The sequence below is a fragment of the Coenobita brevimanus genome, chromosome 23, assembly GCF_032717465.1.
Source record: "Coenobita brevimanus isolate Jiangsu-jjx chromosome 23, ASM3271746v2, whole genome shotgun sequence".
In the NCBI taxonomy this organism is placed as follows: Eukaryota; Metazoa; Arthropoda; class Malacostraca; order Decapoda; family Coenobitidae; genus Coenobita; species Coenobita brevimanus.
Window position 1 is genome coordinate 38366634 of NC_136976.1, and position 18276 is coordinate 38384909.

At 41.7% G+C, this 18276-nt stretch overlaps 1 protein-coding gene across 3 annotated transcripts in view; it reads left to right on the top strand.

Moving 5' to 3' along the window:
• Nucleotides 1–18276, top strand: part of mRpS9 (mitochondrial ribosomal protein S9) — a 266276-nt gene that overhangs the window by 195311 nt on the left and 52689 nt on the right. For all 3 annotated transcript variants that reach the window (XM_080267237.1, XM_080267238.1, XM_080267239.1), the window contains 2 exons: nucleotides 12055–12180; nucleotides 12383–12538. In XM_080267237.1, coding sequence (XP_080123363.1) covers nucleotides 12055–12180; nucleotides 12383–12538 — 282 coding nt within the window. The remainder of the gene's footprint in view (nucleotides 1–12054; nucleotides 12181–12382; nucleotides 12539–18276) is intronic.

Here is an 18276-nt window from a genome sequence, read left to right on the forward strand (position 1 = left end):
AGGCTCCTCTTAAATAACTCATTTCCACTGCTCTCACTCTTGACTTGTGTCCTTCCAACAACGTCCAAGCTTCACTTCCGTACGTTAGAGCTGGTATCACAATACTGTCATGTAGTAACTTTTTCACTTCCATGCTCACTTCGCTGTTTCTTATCACTGCTTTCAAAGAACCAGCAACCTTTCTTCCCTGCTGTACCCTTTCACGCACTTCACCCTCCAAACCTCCATCCTTACTCATCACACTACCCAAGTACTTAAACGTACTCACATTTTCCAATTCCTCACCATCCAACCTCGCTGTACATTCACCGATTTCATCTCTGTCAAAGACCATCACTTTACTCTTCCCTACATTCACTTTTAGATTCCATTTCTTACACACTCTCCCAGACTCATCCACCAAGCCTTGCAGCTCCCCTTGGTCTTCACTCAACAACACAGTATCACCTGCAAACAGCAGTACAGGGAGTTTCCAAACATTATCCTCTCTCACCAGGGCCACTCCAGCATCCACTACCCTACCTTGTACCTCTTTTATTACCCCATCCATGTACAGATTGAACAACCATGGAGACATGACACATCCCTACTTCAACCCAACCTTCAAATAGAAAAATTCACTTAGTTCACCATCCACACACACTACAGCCTTAGCACCATCATACATACTCTTTACAGCATTCAACAACTTCCCATCTACTCCATATATTCTTAATACTTTCCACAATCCTTGTATATATATATATATATATATATATATATATATATATATATATATATATATATATATATATATAGATCTCTATATAGATAGATAGATATCTAGATATTAATATATATATAGATAGATAGATAAATAGATATATATATATATAGATATATATATATATATATATATATATATATATATATATATACTGTACAGAAATTGAGCAATGCTCGTGTTGTCCTGTCTCCATATCCACATTTATCAAGTCTACCTTTACACACATGAATGTTTTTCTCATGCACCACCTCTTTGTCTAAGTCGTTCCAAATATTTAAGTATTTACCTAATATACCTAATTGTGATATACACGGAATGTGCTATGCTCGTGGGTTTCCATCGCTGTTTCTCAATAAGTCAAATTTGGCTTTAAACTCGTTTAAGTTTTTAGACTGGACAGTCTCTTTGTCCAGGCTATTCCATAAGTCTATACTTCTGTAAGGAAAGCTATATTTCTTGATATCCTTCATGCAGCTTGACTTTTTCAATTTCATTCCGTGTCCTCTTGTTGCTCTCTTATCCCATAGAAACAGATCTTCTTTGTCAATTTTATCTACTCCCACCATGGTCCTGAACACTGCAATCATGTCTCCCCTCTTTCTCCTTTCCTCTAAGGAAGGCAAATCCAGTTTTTCCAGCCTCTCTCTGTATGACAGGTCTGTCAGACTGGGGACCATCGTGGTTGCTGTTCTTTGTATTCTTTCAATCTTGTTTATATCTTTCTTCTTGTGTGGGGACCACACCACCGCTGCATGTTCTAACCTGGGGCGGATCATTGCTACTATCAATTTTTTCATCATCTCCTCATCCATATAATGAAATGCTACTCTTATGGTAGTCAAGAGTTTATAAGTCTCTCCAACTATCTTGTTAATGTGCTTTTCTGGTGACAAACTATCTTGGACCAGCACTCCCAAATCTTTCTCTTCTCTCCTTTTTGTGATTAATTCATTACCTAATAAGTAATTCCGTGATGGCCTCCTGGTACTTTTACCCATTTCCAATATTTTACATTTCTTTACATTAAATTTCATTTCCCACATCCAGCTCCAATTGTGTATCCTATCCAAATCCTCCTGCAGTATTTTACAATCCTCCTCAACCTCTACCTTCCTCAAGATCTTTACATCATCAGCAAACAGACTTGCATAACTGTTCACTCCATCTACCATATCATTTACGTAAATCAGGAACATTACTGGCGCCAACACCGAGCCTTGAGGGACTCCACTTGTTACTTCCCTCCATCCAGACAGCCTATCCTTTATTACTGTCCTCATTTGTCTGTCTCTCAAAAAGTCTCTCATCCATTCCAGAAGTTTCCTATTCAGTCCTCCTATATATTCTAGTTTCCACATTAGTCTTTTATGAGGTACCTTGTCAAAGGTCTTCTCTAAGTCTAAGTACACACAATCCACCCAACCATCTCTCTCCTGTACCACGTCAATCGCTCTTGAGTAAAAGCTCAACAAGTTAGAAACACATGACCTTCCACTTCTGAATCCAAACTGACATTCAGCCAAAATATTCATCTCTTCCAGATATTTTATCCATCTGTCTTTCAGGATTCTCTCACACAATTTTGCGACCATGCTGGTTAGAGACACTGGTCTATAATTCAGGGGTTCTTCCCTGTTTCCTCCCTTGTAAATTGGTACCACATTTACCCTCTTCCATTTTTGTGGCACTTTCCCCTCTTCCAGTGAACATACGATTAAACTGTGAATTTTATCCGCCAGTTGTTCTCTGCATTCCTTCAGTACCCAATTAGAAATTCCATCAGGTCCTGGGGCTTTCCTTACATCTTGAGTTTCCAGTAATTTATACACTTCCTGTACATCCGCTTTTATATCTTTCATCACCGGAACATTTCTAATCACTCCCTCCCCTTCCACAAGCTCCTTTTCTTTAGTGAAAACTGACTGGAAATGTTTGTTCATTATTTCTGCTTGCATTGCCACATCCTTAAAGACCTCTCCTTCTACTTTCAGTTTGGTGATTCCTTCCTTTTGTTTCAGTTTGCCATTAACAAATCTATAAAACAGTTTGGGTTCATCCTTGCATTTGTCTATTATACCTTTTTCAAAATTCCTTTCTTCTTCTCTACGTATTCTTGTGTATTCATTTCTTGTTCTTTTATATTCTTCCTTTGTTCTGTTGTTAACCTCTCTTTCTCCAATTGTTCCACGTCTTATCTCTCTCTTTTTTTGCTATCATACACTTTCTATTAAACCATTCCATTTTCCTGTTTTCTTTCCCTCTTACTCTTGGTACAAATTTTTCCACTCCCAAATTATAGAGGTCTAGAAAGATATCCCACTTCTTCTGTATCTCTCTTGTTTCTCTGAATTTTCTCCAATCCACATTTTCAAAAAAGTTTCTCAATCCTGTAAAATTTGCTTTCCCAAAGTTGTATCTTCCCTGTCTATGAAGCTCGTCTCTTGGCTTGACGTTCCCTATTAACATCTGGAACTCAATGACCACATGATCACTTTTTCCTAAAGGACAGAGATATTTCAATGATTCTATTACATCGGGTTCTTTGGTGAACAGTAAATCTAACCTTGCTGTTGTGTCCTTACCTCGAAACCGTGTCTCTTCTTTGACCCATTGCGTCATCACATTATTCATTATTATATTTAATAACATAGTGCCCCATGAATCCTCGCCGCCTCCCGAGTACCATTCCTCCCAGTTCACCTCTTTACAGTTAAAGTCACCCACTAAAATTATATTATTGCTTTTCTCAATTATTTTTTGCAAATAGCTAGTCATATCTGACAACATCTCATGGTATTCATCATCCTTCCATGCTCTCGTCTTTGGGGGAACATACACTACCGCCATATCTCTCTTAACATTCTCTCCAGTTTCTAATTTCATATATATCACTTCAGCCCTGCCTTCTCCCATTTCCACAGTATCTACATTTATGTTGTTCTTCACTGCTATCATTACTCCTCCTCCCTTTTTTTCTTTCCTGTCTTTTCTCCACAGTTTGTATTTACCATCTCCCAAATGAACATCAATATCTTCTCTTAATTTGGTCTCTACAAAGCACATGACATCAGGTTCATGTTCTCTCAAGAAATCGTTAATTTTGATCCTTGTCGATATGAAACCATCATCATTAGTATATATCACCTTCAAATTATTTTTGACGTTTTTAATACCCTCTTCTCTCCTACTCTTTATCCGTACCACTTCCTCAACTTCTGATCTTTCACAGCCATCCCTCTTAGTTTCCTTCACTTCTGTTTCCTTAAATACCACTTCCTTACTTTCATATCCAATACCCTCCAAAAAAAAGTATTACATTCTTCCTCTGTCCTCTTATCATTTTTTCCCTTTACTTCTTCCTTTAATGATTTTAAAACTTCTCTTTCTTCTTCATTCAGATCTTTTCTTATTATAATATTTTCCATCCCCGCCTCTTCGCTTAATTTCCAAGTCACTTTAAGTATCTCATTTATTACACTTTCTGATGTAAACTTGACTCTCACTGGTCTTGTTTCCCCTTTCTTATAAGGCCCTATCCTCCTTACTTCCTCAATTTCTTTTACCCACTTGTCTCCTTCTGGGTCAATCTTGCCTAATATTCCTCTCACCAGGTTCATGTCTCTCTCGAGTCTTACGAACCTAACCTTTTCGTCCTCTTCCCTGTTTCCAAATATTACTACATATCTGTTCTTTTCTACAGTTTCTCTCACTATTTTCTCTTTTTTCTTCAGTATTTTCACTACATTTTCTTCCATTTTTTTCTTGTTCATTTCCCTTTTCTTCTTGGATGATCTCTCTTAAGCTGACCACTTCTTTCTGTTCTTCTTCTACATGTGCCCACTTTGCCTTATGCTCTTCTAATACGTCACTCACCTTCTCCGTTTTATTAGTACTCTCTTCTAGTTTCCTCCTCAATTCAACATTTTCCCGCTTCAAATTTCTAATCTCTTCATTCGCTGTTTCATTGGATTGGATCAGACTCTGTATGGTAGTATCCGTATTTTCAGACACATCCTTTATCAGTAGATTCTCTACTTTCTTTTCAAGTTTACTAATCCCCATAATTAATGTTTTAACCAGGTCCATGACATTGGTATTTGTATCAAATCCTTGAAATTCGAGTCCCTCATTGTTTACATTTTCAGCCATGTTTAATGTTGGTTAAGTACCAAAACAGCTGTTACCGAAAAAAAACTACAAACATTCATGTATATTCTAGCCAATAAATCTTTACATTTTTGGTAGTCTATTAACTTTCATTATTTTAAATTTAAGACAAGACCTTAGGAGACAGGACAGACAAAATTCCTGAAACTACTTAAGGTTAGCAGCGATGGCTGGGACGTCTGCTCTCTCCGGCTGTGTGTGTGTGTGTGTAATTCACCGGGTCGGTCAGGATCACTTGATGATCGTGATCGTCAGCTTTTACCCTCACGGAAGGGAGCTGAGAGCTCATGTAGTCCGATCTACGGGCAAGGCTGTGACCTTCACACTCGCACACACCCGTCCCCTTGCTCGAGGGGGACAGTAATCACCCATTTCGTCAGTGAAACTTTTCGCAACCTGAGCGAGGCGCGAACTCCCTTCCACCAGTTGGCAAGCGAGAGCGTTACCACTGCACCAGCGAGCGGTGTGTGTGTGTGTGTGTGTGTGTGTGTGTGTGTGTGTGTGTGTGTGTGTGTGTGTGTGTGTGTGTGTTTTTGCCCTCCATTATATTTTATTAACATTGGTAAATGTAGCCCAAAGCCTACAAAAGGCTGAGGACCATTGCATTAAAGGATTGGCTGATGAATGGGTGGATACTAGATTACCTTCCATCTGTGGCACTGGACATATCAAGCCACTTAACCCTTCCCAAGTGACCAAAAGTAAGAGGCCGTAAATCTGAAATGAAAAGTAAGCCTTTGAAAGGCCTTATAATGGAAAATGGAAAGACAAAGGAAATGATAACATATGTTAGGTTGCTGGTAACAGTACATTGGAGTACAGTACCCTCACGACCAAGACGGTAATAGTGTTGCCTAAGGGTCCCGTCTAGGATGAGAAATGTCTTGGACCAACACAAGACCTAATGGAAAAAATTAATACTGTCACAAAATCTTTGAAAAGTGCCCCTAAAAATATCAGCCTAGACCTATTTCGGCATCAAAACAAGTTTCCTCACCTTGAAAGTATATGTTTCACAGCTTGTTATATCTAGCTTAGTAGCTCAATTATCTCTAGCTTAGTAGCCTGAGGTAGATGGCAGTGCTTCAAGGGGTTAGGAGACCGTTTTCTAGGCATGGTTATGTAAGGAGAGGCAATAACCTAGGAGCAAATGCTGAGTGCAACATGTGGCAAGTGTGTCCACGACGCTCTGGTGAGGGAGACAAAAGCAAGCCCTGCTTGCTCATCACATCACCAGATGCCAATATTTTATTGGACAACATTGCAACCACGTCACTCTCCCGGGCGTGGAAACCATGTTGGACCAGGTGAGACCGTCATAGCTGTATTCTCCTCAGATTTGGGCCATTATGAACTGTTGGCTCTGTATTGGACATATGCAACTGTATTATATCAGTATATTGGATTATTATTTATGGACTCCTTCTTGGACACGAAACGTCCTGGACAAACTCGTCTTGGACGTGAGGGTACTGTAGTTAGGTTTAATGGGTGACCAAGGAGACCTGAAAATAACACTAACTTGGAAAAATAAACCATAGAATAAGGGGAAAAATAACATAAACTCTGCAGGTAAGTCCCAAAGTAGCAGTCAGCTGTATAGGTTTATCTAGGATGTGTCCCATTGCCTGCAGGCTCCACTGATCTAAGCCCCAAAGTTCATCATAAGAACACAAGGCATGAGTCACACTGGCACAAAAACTCCTGGATATAAGAGAGAGAGAGAAAGATCCTGTGTAGCATAATAATGGAACAGAACACCTAAGTAATGAGAGTGAGAAGAGCAGCAGTAGCTTATGGCTAGTATACAGCATCCATAATTGAGAGTGGGACCTGTGTGGATACATATGAGGGGAGTTCCATATTGTAGATGAGTTAATAGGGGCCCTTGAAAAATGTAGGAGGATCGAGTGAAAAAAGTTGAAGCATGTAAGATACTGTTACTGTGACATACTCATGAGTTAGTTGGGGAAAAACATAATAACTGGCAAATTGTTAGCAAACACTGTAAACTCTCATTTCCATCAGCATACTACCCAGCATGCATCATTGTCCAACACAGCAGATGGCTGATTTTAGTCAAATTTCCTGGGAAGTCCAAAAATCAAAATCCTCACCATTCATCTCATCATCCAAACACAGTTTCCTGGCAGCTTTACTTGTAACTTGGAACTCTGGGCCACAGCAGATGACTTCTTTTCGTTCTTGTAACCACATGAATAAAACCAGACAGGTGCAAGCAGATTATGTTCTGGACTTAGGATGCACATGATTGATTTTACTTTATTTTGTGTAGCAGTGCTAAAACTGTGTATCCAAACAAATGATTCAAGGATAAAATGTATTTATACTTTTATTGGGTGTTATTTTTGCTGAAATGAATGAATGGACATGTCTTACTGAGTTTAATTCATGTATTTTTCAATACGCAGAATATATTGATAGATAGTTAAATATGTAGTACATGTATTATACATGAGATCAGGATGCTAGGAGTCCCTAACATTATCATCACTCTTCTTCTTCAGGAAAAATCACAGCTAGCCCATATTTATACAAAAATTTAATCCCACATATGCCCCCACCACTTTAGAGAGAGAGAAGAAGAGAATTGTTATCCCACAGCTGGAGAGAGAGAGAGAGAAAGAAACTCATATGAGGTGGGAAATAGTTTTTGTTTTATCTTGCTGTCAGCATAGAATGAGCATACTAGCATTTAACATTGGAGTTTGGTAGAATTTTGGTAATGGGAGTGTGGTTTTAGGGTGCCATGTCATGGGTTGAAATGTCACAGGGGGTTTTCTGGGTTTGAGGCAAGGGCGCAATTAATTTTTTCTGTAAGTCTTTTTATTTATGCAATGTGAAAAACTTAAAATATGTTGCGTGTCAGGAATTCAACATGCACTTTTTGTGAGACTGCAGTGTACTATGCTTCTGAGTACCTGTTCATTGTCATGGCAGTCCCATTGCATTTCATTATAGGTTTCGCTTGTTTTCAAATGGGTTACATTACTGGAAAACCAATCCTGTAACAATCAGTTGTAAGTCATACACAATATAACATGGATTCGATAGACATACATTTCAGGAAGTGGGAAACTGCAAAACATAAATGTATAAGTAATTTTCCAACTCCCCCCCACCCTTTTTTTTCCAATCCAAATTGCCAGTGTCTCCCCTCCCCCTCCAAGGCTGAGGGACAGATGGTATCCCAGGGCACTCTTCCTGAAGAGCTGGTAGATTGGGTGAGAAATTGTGAGAGGGATAGGTAGCAGGAGAGTTAGTGGTTGGGGCAGGCAGCGTGAAGGTGCGTGAGGCAAGTAGCATAGAGGTGAGTGAACCAGACACCACGGAGGTTGATGAGGTAAAGCGATGCAGAAATGTTCTGTTTTCTGATGACTTTGGTCTTGAGTGGAAAAAGGAGTTGATACTTGTCTGCCTGGTTGCCCCCTTCTTTGCAGAGTACACCTCCTGGTATTAGTGAAGGCCCCATTCAATCAAGTGGATAGCATATCCACACCTATCAGCATTGAGGTCTTTCTCCTGCATGAGGTTGGTGCCCTGATTATAATTGCAGATGAAGTCTTGAAGAGTCCTGACATTGAGCATCCATACTGGCTCTTCTTCCTCTGACTGTTGTTCACTGTATGCCCACCCCTACCATAGGTTCATTAAATCCACATTGCTTAGCTCGCCTCTGTGACTCACCAGCAGTTCTGCAAAATCGTCCTCATCGACCTGATCAAAGTATGCCTCATGAGAAGGGCTCAGTATGTTTCAGTGGGCATTGGAGATTGAGGGAACCAACGAAGCTACGCACATAGTTTGGCCAGATTTCTTCCACACTCATTCTTGGTGGACCTCTCTGCCTCTTCCCAGGCAATGGCAATGCTATCATTGGTGTGCAAGATGTTATAGCCACACCAGAAATCTTTGGTGTTTGGCTTGTCTTCTCTATCAGTGGCATGCAGTTGCTTCATTGTCCTAATCTGATAATACCATATTCCTTAAAGGTTACAGTCACTTTATAATCCATGGGCTGGGTTAGGGATGTGGCATTGGGAGACAGAAACTTTACCTGAATATTATCCCTGAAGTCATCTATGGCATGATGACTAGGGACATTTGTGGAAGGAAGAGGAAGTGGTTGGTCAGGTTGTTCATGGCTGCATAGTCACTCGGGGTTGGGGAGAAGTGCCCTGCCATGTAACAACAGCACAGCAACATTCTTAACCATGCCATATTATTAGAATTTCATATCATCTTCAGACTCTCCTTCACATGCAAATGAAGTGCCTTTGGGTTCTCTGAATGGTACATGAGGAGAGGCTTCAGTTTGAGATCTCCCTCAGCATTACCTCCCACCCAGAAAGTCAGGTGATTCTTGGCTACCTTGAAGCCAGGTTCACTTTTATCCCCCAGGCAATTAATGTTTTCGAAGACATCCTCTTCAGTCTTGTTGAAGTAGCCCCTGCTTGCTGCTGTACCCTCCCTTTTGGATACACTTCCCCAGGTCAGTAGTGGCAGCCTCTCTGCTCATGTTGAGGTGATGCAGGCCAGCATGAGTCTTAAAACATTAAAACCACCCAGAGCTTGACTTAAAACCTCCTTTACCTCTGCCTCCACTGCCTATCTTCCCTTTCACATACTTCCATAACAGGAGTGCCTTGTTGGTAACAAGGATATAGGCTGCCTAATCTGGATATATTTGTAAACCACGCCCCCTTCCCCCAGTGCCTAACAGTTATCATACGGCTGGCCCGGCTGTGTCACTTGCCGTTTTATCGCATAGCTATCATAATATCATTCATCGTGTGACATGAGAATGTTTTAATACCTGTAGATCTGCAATTATTGGTGCATAATTTTCCCTTACACCACTATACTCATGAATGTTTTGTCTGTGGAAGTTAATTTCCAAAAGGTAAAGAGAAGGTACAGTAATAAAAGTAGAGTGAGAATAAGTAGAAGAATGGTGGAAAAATGTTTATACTGTACCACCGTTTACTTATCGTTTACTTATTGACTGCAACAGATTGACTGATCTTACAAACACTGTAACCATCGTACATTACTAGAGAGAGAGAAAGAGGGTGGGGGGGGGAATGCAGTACATAGACACAAGGGAGGGAGAGATGGTAGGGCACATCACCCAGACATATAAGTCCATGCACTCAAATCTTTGCATAAAAGATTCTCTGCCTCAGCTTTGCCATACTTTTCATAAAATTTGAATCGACCACGGTAATCAAGATAATGTTATGTCTGAGTATTCTAACTTTATTGTTGCATTGATTTGAGAGTTGCTGTAAAAATCAGTGATATGTAAAACAAGGTATAAACATTTTTCAACCATTCTTCAATGTATTCTCACTCAAGTTTTATTGCTGTAGCCTCTCTTACCTTTTGGAAATTGATTTCCATAGACAAAACATTCTTGAGTATAGAAGTGTAGGGGAAAATTATGTAGTGCAAATAACTGCAGATCTACAGGTACAGTACTAAAACATTCTTATATTGTGCGATGAATGTTATTATGAAATCTTACCAGTTCCGTGGTAAGACGTTAAGTGACGCAGCCATGCCAGCCATATGATAACTGGCAGGCGCTGGGGGAAGGGGGTGTGGCTTACAGATGTGTCCAGATTGGATAGCCTATAGTTGACAGGGCATGCCATGGCAATTCTGGGCCTTGATCCAGATGTGTAGGAGCCTCTCCATCTCCATGGAGAGGTTTTGTAAACCTCTTGGTGGCCAAGGAGGACACCAGCTCCCTTGCAGCCACCATGGCATTGGCATTCTTAATTACAGTCAACACAGTTAACTGCACAAGACCAAGATCAGATGCAATAGCATTGACACCATACCCTTCCTTGTCACATCACAGTGTCTGACTTAATGTCCAGGGACAGGCGTTTCCTGGTGCATTTAGCTTTGACATTGCCAGCAATAGCATCCTCATCAGCACTATGCTTACAGACATGATCACTAAGTTTTTAGCTATTTCACTTTAGTGCACTTCACTTGCTGCTGTAACTCCAGCACCACAGTATTGTTCAATCATTGACATTAAAATATAATTGTTGTGGTGGCTGATTGATGGCAAGAGACCTGAGATGCTGAGATAACATGATGCATGCTGGGAGAAGATCACAGTGAAGGCACACATGTGAAATAACTGAGTTCAGGGGGTTGGTTTGAGAGTCCAGGTCTGCCCGGGCATCGTGATTCTGTGCAGATACACTTTTGGCCATCTTGGAGCAAACAGATGACTGTAGGCTAGTGTGTTGGTGACTTCATAGGGAATTGTAGTGATGGTTTAAGTTGTAGTAATAGTACTGTAGTGGTGGTAGAATAACCAGGGTCTGTCTGGCCAAGCAGACCCATCAGCTGCAGGCAAGCACTCATCCCTTCAGGGCTGTCCTGTACAGTGAACTGTTCCCATGCAATGGGCAGCACCTTTCCACAGTGAGGCATGAGGAAGAGTGCAGAGGTTTGGTTTCTGAATGGACATTGCTTTTACTCTCATAACACAATTAACAGGGGCATCACATAGGCTCCATATGACCCTGTTGTTTGGGTATATGGTTACCACCTTTTGTTGTCAGTAGTTTCCTGGGTTACAGGAAACCGTTAGACTTGTCATACATTGTTAAATCACATAAGAAGAACTAGGCAGCGCTGCATCAAGCAAGTGAATGATGATTGCCACCATCTCCCATCACCTACCACAGATCGTGTAAGTGAAAATGGTAATCATATATCAACAATCAGTACTGTGATTTTAAGATTCTGTAAGCCAACTATTGCAAAATGGTCTGTTGTAAAATGAGGGAGACCCATTTAACTGTCTCCAGTGCATATTGCACTGTATTAAGAAAAGAGGTTTTTAACATTTCAAAGCCTGTTAGCTTATACATACAGTAGTTCACCTTAGTACTCCACTGTTCATAACTTGTTTAAAGTAGTTCCATGCTGAAAAATGCTTAGTTTTCCCTCCAGTTAATACTTTTTTAACCCTCAGAATGTAATCCACTTTATGTTTGTCTCTACTTCACCTGTTTAATGTTCTTTTGGATATTGTACAATCAAAACTAATTACGTGGTTTTTGTCTTTTCAGTATGATTTTTTCATTGTGTCAATGAATCGTCTTTTGGATCATCCGTACTCATACAGAGCTAAGGATTTTGTCATGAAATTCAGGAAACAAATAGTCTCCTCTGCAAGTCTTGAAGAAATTCCAAAGGTTGGTTCTTTAATGAAGATAATGCTGTTTGTACTATAATTGTAATATTCATAATTAATTCAAGGGTAAAGTAATACTGTATTCATCACACACACACACACACACACATGCACACACACACATACCAGTAATGTAATTATTAATACACAAATTAATTATATATTAATGAAAAGCTATTCCATTATATGTAATGTTTCCTCAGCTGCAGTATACAGCCGAAGGAGCACCTTATATGGCTGCAACCGGGCAGCGTAAGTCAAGCCTGGCCACTGTCACACTATATGGAAGGGGAACTGGCAACTTTACAGTTAATTCAGAAAATATCCTGTACTTTGCAGACATTCAAGACCGTGAACAGGTAAATCTTGGGTGTTTTTCTAATTCTAACTTTTTTTTCATATTTTAGTTACAGGCATCCAAACATGCAAGTATGGAACTTCATCAAACAAATAAGCTTGCTGCTTCTCTCCCTAATTGTCTATAGCCATATTCCTTAATCCCACAAGGGGTAGCCACATATAAATTATTTTCATGTCACCATCCTGTGCCATTCAGCTTCCCTCCCTCCAACTCAGACACCCCTCCCACCTATATCTCTTGGCTGTATCCCTCCATCTCATCCTTGGTCTCCCCTTCCCCTTCCCTTTCCATCTCACTCATGAACACTCTTCTAGTCAGTCTCTCATTCATCATTCTGTCCACATGGCCAAACCATCTCGGAGTATTTTACTGCTTTCAGTCACATCCACATCAACACCACAATACTGTGTCATTTCCTCATTTGCTGTCTGTCTCCATGTAACTCCACATGCTTCTCACAAATATGGTACCTTATTTCCATTGCTTTCCATGTTGAATTACTCCTTCCAGCAGGGTCCAAGCTTCATTGTCATTGTGGGGATCACAGTACCGTCATGCAAATACTATTTTTTTTTTTTTTTCTACAGTACTTACTTCCCTGCTCATTGTTACTGCTTTCAGTGAACCAGTTTAATCCCCTGTCCTTACTCATCACACTACCTAAATATGAGTGCACTTACATTCTCCATTTCCAGCTCGTCCAGCCTCACTGTGCATCATGTGACCTCATTTCTCTCAGAAGCCATAAGTTTGCTTTTAGCTACATTCACATTTATATTTTGTGTCTTAAATACACCCTCAGACTCATTCACCAAGCTATGTTACCCCCATTCACATACTTTTAAAAATCCAGTATCATCAGTAAGCAACAACATGGACAGTTTCCGAATCCTACCCTCTCTCACCAAGGTTCACTCCAACATCCACTGCCCTGCTTTGTACAGTATCTCCTTTTAGCCGATCCAATAGATAGATAGACAGATAGATATAGATACAGTATATATACAGCATACTGTATATTTATATAATTTTTGACCAACCCTGGAGATATGACATTCCCATTTCATGCCAACATTGAGATCAAAGAACTCAGTTTACTCTCCACATGCATTGCAGCTATAGCACCTTCATACATACTTTTGACAGCATTCAGCAACTTCCCATCTACTCCATAATTTCAGTACCTTCCATATTCCTTGTTACAAGCAAACGAGCGATGTTTTCTCTCAGTTAAGTTTGGAAATGAGTGGCCCAGCCCAACCTGACTGTCACACTAAGCAGAAACTAATAACTTTACTTCTGTGTGAAGTTGAATTGAAATTCTTTCTGCAAGTGATACATTCATTCAATAAATTTTTTATCAACTAAAAACTCACCTATATAGGAACCACTTGGATTCTCAAGCTTTCCAAGGAAATGTTTGGCTTTAATCAGTGAACCCCTCATTTACAAAATCAAGTTAAAAATGGTTTTCCATCATAACATTGTGTTTTTTGGCATCAACTCTAGCAATTATATATCGGAGATTCCGCCAATAATTTATGTCAGAGGGAAATTGTGATAACATGGCGTTCATCACGTGCTCACAAACGCACTTTACTGGTTTATCTACTCCATCATATGTTTTCTCCAGATCCAAGAAGGCAGCATACAGTTTCTTTCCCTTTTTTAGATACTTTTCCACTAAACATCCTAGAATGAAGATCTGATCTACTCAGTCTTTTCCCTTCTTAAAACCCCCATGTTCTTCTTCAACTTAATTCCTGATTATTTCCCTAACTGTCAATAATTATCCTTCCACATACTTTTCCTGTTACACTGAGAAGACAAATAGCCCTATGATTTCTAGAATCATCTCTTTCCCCTGTTTTATTATACTGTATAGGGCAAGGGGGACAGTGATGACATTGTCAGCATAAATCAGGTAGGTGGTGTCAGAAGAGCAAGGCAGGTCTGACATCATAACATTGAAGAGTAGGGAACTGAGTAATGATCCTTGAGGCACCCTTTGGCCAACTAGAGGTGGACTGGAGAGGCTCCCACCACTCAACACCCAGAAGGTGCATTTCAGCAGGAAGTTGTGGAACCATGCTAGAGGGGAGCCAGTTACCCCTAGTCATGAGAGCTTCAGGAGAATACTCAGGTGAGGGGGCGAGGTAAATGCCCTCATTGGATCTGTAAAGTTGGTGAGCATAAACATCCCTCTGCCATAAGTATCATGAAACAGGTGCTCCATTTGGCACAGGATGTGCATGGTGCCCCAGCAAGGGTGAAATCCACTTTGTTCCTCCAGGAGCAGTGACTGAAATTCCAGCCACCATAAGAGGTGACACACACCATCTTCTCCAGCAGCCTACCCACACATGATAACAAAACTATGGGCCTGTAGGACGATGAGGTAGTGGGGTCTTGTCCTGGTTTGGAGAATGGCAACACTGTGGATTATTTTCAGTCACTCAGGAACACACCCTGACACCAAATGTTGTTGAAGATATCCATGAGACTGTCTTGCAGCAGAGGAGGAAGGTGTTGGAGGAACTCCTCACCCACCATGTCTGGACCCTCAGCCCAACCAGTAGGTAGGGTGGCCAGCATCCTGATCAACTCAAAGGTATAGAATGGACAGCCCAGCTCAGAGGCAAGTGGGGTTGAGTTACTCCATTGTATCTCCAGCTAATAGGTGGATGATGAGAGCAAGGCAGGTGGGAGGCTAAACTGAGTTTGAAAAAATGTTGCTAAGAACTCCACCTTAGACAAATCATCCAGGTCAACACTGTCACCTTCGGGAACCTCCAAATCCGAAAGGAGGAACTGGAGAAAGAGAGTTTGCAGAGAAGGAGTTCCAGACCTTCCTTTCTTCTGACAAGATGGTCCAGGTGCATACAGCATCCAGACAATGATATCATTTCCCCAGAACTGTGCATGGGTGTCGACTATAGGCATGCCAGGCAAGACGACAAGCTTTGACTGCTGCAGCACATGGAGGGGAAATTGTTGAGTGCTGTGAAGAGTATGTATGAGGGAGCTAGGGCTACGGTGCGAGTGGATGGTGAGCTGAGTGAGTTCTTTGATCTCAATGTGGGACTGAAACAGGGGTGTGTAATGTCTCCATGGCTGTTTAATATACTGTATATATGGATGGGGTTGTAAAGGAGGTACAAGGTAGGGCAGTGGATGTGGGGGTGGCCCTAATGAATGAGGGTGAGATTTGGAAGCTTCTGGTGTTGTTGTTTGCTGATGATACAGTATTGTTGAGTGAAGATGAATGGGAGTTGCAAGGTTTGGTGAATGAATTTGGGACAGTGTGTAGGAGGAGGAAGCTGAAAGTTAATGTAAACAAAAGTAAAGTTATGGTGTTTGAGAGGAATGAAGTCACAGAGTGTGCAGTGAGGTTGGATGGTGAGGATATGGAGAATGTGAGTGCATTCAAGCACTTGGGTAGTGTGATGAGTAAGGATGGAACTTTGGGGGATGAAGTACGTGAAAGGGTAAAGCAGGGAAGGAAGGTTGTTGGTACACTGAAAGCAGTGATGAGAAATAGGGAGGTGCGTATGGAAGTTAAGAAGTCACTGCATGATGGTATTGTGATTCCTACCCTGACGTATGGAAGCGAGGCGTGGACCTTGCAAGAGGGGAACAAGTCAAGAGTGAGAGCAGTGGAAATGAGTTACTTGAGAGGAGCATGTGGAGCGACGTGGAGGGACAGGTTGATGAATGAAGAAGTGAAGGAACGTTGTGGGGTAGATGTGGATGTGGTTGAAAAGATTAGGAGAAATACACTGAGGTGGTTTGGACATGTGGAGAGGATGGAGAATGAAAGACTGACTAAGAGGGTGTATGTAGGTGAGGTGGAGGGAGGGAGAGGGAAGGGTAGACCGAGGATGAGGTGGAGGGATGGAGTTGAGAGGTATATGAGGGAGGAGGGGGTGAGTTGGGGGGAGGGGAGTCAAATGGTGGGTGACAGAGTGACTTGGAGGCGTTTTGTCTGCGGCCACCCTTTGCGGGATTAGGGCGTCGGGCTATAGATAGATAGATAGATAGCACATGCCTCTGTCCACCATGGAACCTCTGCCCACACTAAGCAATGGTGAGATGACTGCCAAAAAACCTGGCCCCCTGCCTCCACTAGCAGATGAAGACTCAGCCTCCTGCCTCCACAAACAGACGAAGACCTGACTCCCTGCCTCCACCAACAGGTGAAGACCCGGCCCCCTGCCTTCACTAACAGGTGAAGACCTGGCCCCCTGCCTCTACTAACAGATGAGAAAATTCCTGGGCAGTCAATCCTGGAGAGCCCAAGCTACACAGGAAGCATCCAGATAGCTTAGTTGTGTAAGCAGGCCATCTATCACCTTACAGCCTCCAGTGGGGCTGACTCTCACTGGACAGCTTTGGTGATAACCTAGGAAAGCTGCAGAACAGTGGTAGGTGATTGCTGCCCATATATTAGGCCACTTCCACTTTGTGGTACTGAAAGGCGGCATCCCTGAGGCATAGATCCAGTACAGAAGCCCTCCCAGTGTTGGGGTCAAAAAGCGTACCAACACCTGGAGGGGAGAGGGGTCCATTGACTGGGGAGTCTAAGAGATCTTGAAAGAGTGATGATCCAGTAATATTGGGAGCTGATGAAAGTACTGTAGATTAGAAACTCCTCGTGAATGATATCCCTACATGGGTTATAGGAGAGGAGAACCTACATGCAGTCTGAGTATAGGGCCACCCTGACGGCTAACACCTCCAACAAACCGGCAGGAAAAGGGGCGAGTGGCATCCTCACACTCTGAGACTCATCCTTCATAGTTATTAAAAGGCCTTCACCCCTCCCCTGAGGGTGGTCAGACCAAAAGACTGAGTAGCCTTCCAAGTGAAATGTAGGTGGGCTGCATCCGGGTCTCACAGACTCTCACCACACAGGGGCCCTTATCAGCCACCAATACAGTTGACCCTTGATTATGCAGACCTCAAAACACCGGACTTCGGATTTAATGGACATCATCCGTAAGTCTATTACCCCAGTGGACCAGTGAACGATATGGCAACAGTGTACTTTGCAAAGGGTCTGCTAGGTGACCATAAGTATGCCGCCAGTCACTTTGTCCATCTTATCAGTACCAGTGCAACAGTCATTGCGTCATCATACCTCCCAAGCCTGAAAAACGAAAAAGAGTGAACCTCAGTGTAACTCAGAAGTTAGAGCTAATTAGCAAGCTCAAAAATGATTCGTCAGTGGCACGTGTATGTGAGGAGTATGGATAGTAAATAAAAACAACAGTGACACAGGTATTGGAGCAGTTTCCTTGTAGACCTACGTTCTCAAGAACATTTGATTTTAGATAAAAAATATTGGAGAACAGACGGAATATGCCTACTTAGTGATATTACAGAAAGCCGCCTGAATACATAGCGTGTTTACTGCTAATCCCACCGACTGAACATGACGTCAGCACATAGAACAAACTCAAATGTATACAATTTATAACCATAGAGAGCAGTGGACGCCTAACTGGAGGGCTTTGCCCTCCAGACCACCCAGTGATTATAACCAGCCTAACAACATGCAATACTAAAGTGTGCATTACGTAAAACTTGTGCCAAAACAGTATCACACGTTAAGAGCACTCATTAATCATGGTGCAATCGTCTGACAACCATACGATGATGAAGGTAGGTGCGATTACAAAGCGAATCTATATACAGGTTGTCCCTGCTATAATGATGAGATGTGTTTGAGAAAAC